Source organism: Alligator sinensis, unplaced genomic scaffold, assembly GCF_000455745.1.
Source record: "Alligator sinensis unplaced genomic scaffold, ASM45574v1 scaffold373_1, whole genome shotgun sequence".
Classification (NCBI taxonomy): domain Eukaryota; kingdom Metazoa; phylum Chordata; order Crocodylia; family Alligatoridae; genus Alligator; species Alligator sinensis.
This window is the reverse complement of record NW_005841990.1, coordinates 1,143,825-1,148,875: the sequence shown is the minus strand read 5'-3', so window position 1 is coordinate 1,148,875 and position 5,051 is coordinate 1,143,825. Positions and strand designations below refer to the sequence as shown.

The following is a 5,051-nucleotide window of genomic DNA, read 5'->3' as shown; positions in this document are numbered from 1 at the left end:
GAAGCTCCTCCCGTACCTTTCCAATTGATAGCAGGGGAGCAAGCAAGGGTGTGACCCTCACCCCTCCCAAAGATGCAACCCCCTGCTACAGTGTTGCCAGGTGTACAATATTTATATTTGTACAATTATTTCAGCCTCTATACTATGTACGATCAATAATAGTAGAAGTGTTCGAGCAAACTGTTGGGCCCCAGCCATGGTGTCCCCAGCAGGGGCTGGCAGGGCGGCACCTCAGGGACTCAGTGGTTCAGAGGCCCCAGCCTGCACAGGCAACAGCCGCCGTTGCTGCACGGAAGGGACAAGGCAGCAAGGCAATGGGCTAAGGACGAGAAAGTGAAGCGTGGCGGAGGGAACACAGCACCCGACCCTTCCCTCCGCAGGCGATTGCTTACGTCACGCGACTCGAGGCTCCGCCCTGTGTAACACCCCCCCCCCGCTGTCCAAAGCGTCACACAGCGGTAACGCGCCCCACACATCATTCCCTGCCATCCATTGTTCCGTGATCTCCCCCTACCCCCACAAGGCAGCTCAGCTGAACACCGAATCACTGATCGAGAAGGGCGTTAAACACCTGCGCATGCGCACTCCACCAAGCAACAATGGCAGCGCCCGCGCTGCCCACGCCGCGGCACCACCACGTGGGGCCGCGCGGGCCTTTCTGCGAGGTGTACGAGCCGGCTGAGGACACGTATTTGCTGCTGGACGCGCTGGAGCTAGACGCGGCCCAGCTCCGAAACGCCCGGTGCGCACTACGCAGCGAGGGGAAGAAACCACTTGCGGTCTGGAGGGGGGGGAAGGGAGGCTGAATAACCAATGGAGGAGCCGACGCCGCTTGTGCAGCTGCGCCATTGGGCTGGCAGCCTCAGCCCTCCGTGTCCTATTGGCTGCCTGCGAGCGCGGAAAGGGGACCGAACAGCCAATGGGAGGGGCTGAGGCACCTGCCTGGAGATCGTGCTTCGGTACAATCGGGTTGTGCCAGCCTCCACCCACCGCTTTCTATTGGCTGCCAGCGAGCGTGCGAGGGAGACTGCACAGCCAATGGGAGGAGCCGAGGTGGTGCTGGGGCGGAGCCAGCAGGCGTTTGAGGGGCGGGGCTTGTCTCAAGCTCCTGTGCTGTTGGGCTGTATCATTGGCTGGGCCCATTTGGAGCCTGCAGCAGGGGGGGCTGTGGGTGTTGGGGCAGGGTGGTAGCTCCCAGTCCAGGGGGCACCAAGCCTATGTGGGACCCTGCCATTGGCAGCAGTACCCAGCCAGGCTGAGGGCAGCTCAGGGCGCCTGTGTGAGCTTTTGGGTCCCAGTATGGGGCTTCCTTGCACCTACCCCTGGAAACCTATCCTACCTTCCTCAGCCAGGAGGGTGGGTGGACAGGCTGCCTCGTGCAGGCATGCTTACCTCAGTGACTCAGGATCAGGAGCTACATTCCCAGCCACCCAGTCAAAGGAAAGCTGGATAGAAATTGGTGGTAGAGGTGCAGTGCAGTGTTGGGGGAGTGAGCGGCTGGATGCGGAGCCACTGCTCTGCCCATCTCCACAGAACCCCCCAAAGCACGGGGCCGGGGGCGGTTGCTCTGATTTGCACCCCCCAGGGATGGCCCTGATGCTGGGAAATGTTACCATAGCCAGATATAGCTGTCACTGAGTTTCTAATGTGCTGACACTTAAAACACCAGCAACGAATGCTATTCTGCTAAAGCGTTTCCTGCTTTTAGAGGGCGCAGATTTGCTACAGCTAGGTTTGCCAGTGCAAAAAGGAGAGTGGGTAAACCTCTGTGTAGGTTTACTAAATAATAGTAACAAACTTACATTTGATGGTAATTTTTTGCTAGATTTAAGATTACTTCCTAACATAATCCTCAGAGAAAAAAAATTTCCTCAGTTACAGTGTGTCCCTGCCATCATTAATCTCTCTTTATTGTGCAGGGAATGGATTATGTTTCTCATTCCTTATTCCAGTAAGTTGTTCTATGTTGGCCTCTTTTATATTCAAAATATTTCCGGGACATTACAAATACCATTTGAACTTGAATAGGTAGCATACAGAGAATTCATTTTATTATTGTTCATCTTGGAATTTCTGAGATATACATGTCAAGGGCCAGTTTAAACATATTTCTGCTTAGCACTTAAGATCTTTGCTTCTCTGGGCAACCTTGCTTCAAACTCTTATGCCACAGCTGCTAGCAGAGTTTCTACCAGCAAGTGGTAGTAATGAACAGAATCGCTGAGATTTGATGTCAATGGAAACGGATATTGGGTTGAGGGGAAAAAAAACCCTAACAGGATTGTGACAAATAAGAAACATTTTGATTCTTCAAGGGCACCAGTTATCACCAGCAAGAGATCAGTCAATATAAAGCAGATCCCCCATCATGCTGTGAGGGCAGCATGACCAGTAAACATTCCACCATCACTGGCTGAGAATGCCTCTGACCACAAGTTTGGCAGCATTCCCTGTCCAGTCCTTATATTCTTGTAAATACACAATGTACTCATTTATTTTCTTTTAAATTTAGAGTTGAGATCTGCCTTGAAGTAGGCTCAGGCTCTGGTGTGGTTTCAACATTTCTGGCTTCCATTGTTGGACCCAAAGCATTATATATGTAAGTAGAATACCAAAGTTTTAAATTACTGCATTGACACAACTCTAAGATGACCCAGATCTTAAAATTACCCCCCAATAATTAGATTCTATACATGGAACATTTATAAATTTGTTATCATTTTCCATGTACAGAACCTAATTATTGTGGGGGGGTCATGTTTAATTCATTGCCCTCCTCACCACTGTAGGTGGGTAGGCAGAGGGGGGCAGGTAGTGGGGGAATGTCAAGGAGCTTGCCCTCTGCTTGTGCCTGCCACCTTTGCCCCTGCCTACCTCCCCTTCTCCCCTTTAATCTTGCTCTGCACAGGCAGACTCTGGCCCTATTCTAGCCTGGGGCACTGAGCATGGCACCAGCTTATCCCTGTAGGAGCCATGTTGGCTATATGCTGTTGCTACAGGGCCAAGCTGGGGCCCTGCTCAGTGCCCCAGGCTGCAGCCTGCACAGAGCCTGCTAGCATGGAGCAAGGGTAAGGTGGGGAAGCAGAGCTTGCATGATGTGGAGGGAAGATGGCAGGGTGCAGAGTGGTGGGGAAAGCAGCAGCTCTGGCTACAGCCCTGACCCCATGGAGGGATTGAAACCCAAGCCACAGCAGCTGCCTGCACCTATTGCCCTCATACTCGCTTCATTTAACACTGGGGGGGGGAAGCCCCTCGTCTTAGAATTAATTGATACAAATTTACCAATCTTACCACTACAAAAATCTAATATATGTTGTAAACAGAAAGAAGATCCACTATGGATTGATTTTTATTAACATTGGAGGAAAGGAGATGTAGAAAGAACTTGCAGTTGCAGAAATAAAGTAATTGATACATGTGTGAGAATAATCAAGCAGTTAGCTATTCTGATACCTTACCTACTTGCAAACTAAAGGCTACCACTAATAACTTTTCTCAGGAGTTCCCAAGAATTCGGTAATTTGATTAAATAATGAGATTTGTTCAGGTAATACTGGAAGTTTGAGAAGACCTCATATAGTAGAGAATCACTTTTCTAGCAAAGTTAATTAACTGGAAGGTTTTGTGTTAAAAAAACTTATCTGCCCATAGTTGGGTTTTGCTTGTTAGTGAGACAACTTGTTTATTAGTCATACTTCAAGATTTAAAAACATTACACAGTAGCAGATGTTTTTTTCTTGTTAGCTTTTAAATATTTAATTTACAGTACAGTAGTTATAGTTTTCAGCACTGCATTATCTGGTGTTTGATTATCTAGAATGATTGTGGTGCTAATTATTCCAGATAATCAATGTTCTACTTTAATAAAATTCAATAGATTCTTTCGTTTACTTTTTTTAATTATATCTTGTAACAGTGAAGTAGCATTAATGTCTTACTTTCAGATGTACAGACATCAACCCTACAGCAGCTTTTTGTACCATGGAGACAGCTCTACTTAACAAAGTTCACGTTCAGCCAATTATTACTGACCTGGTAAGGTAAAAGTTTCTATAATGTGACCTTCAGATAGTTTTGCAGTTCCTGAAATATATAGCAGAGACTTGCCTGGAAGCAATTAAATATTTACTACAGTATTTAACAAACTACATCAGTTTTCTTGAAAGCATACTACATGTAAATATTTATTTTATTATTTTGCAAGGCACTCCTGTTTATGCACTCCCTTGGATATTGTTGCAAGCTTACAAAAAACAAAGTTAAAAGTGACCACAATGCCTAGAAAAAAACCACCGCTACTCTCAAAAATTGGTCCGGAACGTTGAGGTGGAATACTGTGTTACCAGATTTGCCCCTTGCCTTGGGGTGCTCATTTATTAGGGATACATTTCTAGGGTCTTTGCAATTCTATCAGTGTGCTGCTTGTGTTTTCTATATGGAGCTGTATATCTCCCTTTCTGCAAGTCCTCACCCCCAATGGAGCTATCTTGTGAGACTTCAGTTTCAATGGGGCAGAGTTCCTCCAGTCACCAAATCAGTCATACACATGCAGATTAACATGACACGCCTGACCCAGCTGGGTTGATCAGCATGGACAGGCTGACGCCCTCATGTGCGAAGAATCAGTTCATCAGAGCAACAATAAACTGCAGTCAGACACAAGCACACAGGTAAACAGAATACCTCTGAATCCGGCTGGGTGTCCAGCTGACACCCTCATGGGCCAGCATTCAGTTCATTAGGGCACATCTGAGCCAAACTGGGTCAATCAGCCTGTACAAACTGATCCCCCTATGTGTTTCAAACTTGATACATCCCAATATTTAGCCTTTTGATGAGCAGACCCCACAGTATTTTTGGGCTTCACAGGGATCTTTAGCTTAAGTAAAAGAAGCGTTGCTGCAGAGCAAGTGGGGAAGGAGAAGTAGAGAAGGAAAAATATACCCAGTTACTACTAGTTTGACTATAAAAGTTATTTATTGCTAAGTATATGAAAAATATAATGGTACTAGTAGTAATAGACATGCAAAGGAAAAACAAACACAAACAAT

The 5,051-nt window shown here is 47.0% G+C and overlaps 1 protein-coding gene across 4 annotated transcripts in view; it reads left to right on the top strand.

Moving 5' to 3' along the window:
* The first annotated feature begins 599 nt into the window (after nt 1-599).
* The window catches only part of N6AMT1 (N-6 adenine-specific DNA methyltransferase 1), a 15,511-nt gene continuing 11,059 nt past the window's right edge, over nt 600-5,051 (top strand). For all 4 annotated transcript variants that reach the window (XR_001357840.2, XR_003093518.1, XM_014518865.2 and 1 more), the window contains exons 1-3: nt 600-742; nt 2,513-2,599; nt 3,945-4,035. Coding sequence is in view for 2 of the 4 variants with exons in the window: in XM_014518865.2 (XP_014374351.1) it covers nt 600-742; nt 2,513-2,599; nt 3,945-4,035 (321 nt within the window). In the remaining 2 variants the exon portion in view is untranslated. The remainder of the gene's footprint in view (nt 743-2,512; nt 2,600-3,944; nt 4,036-5,051) is intronic.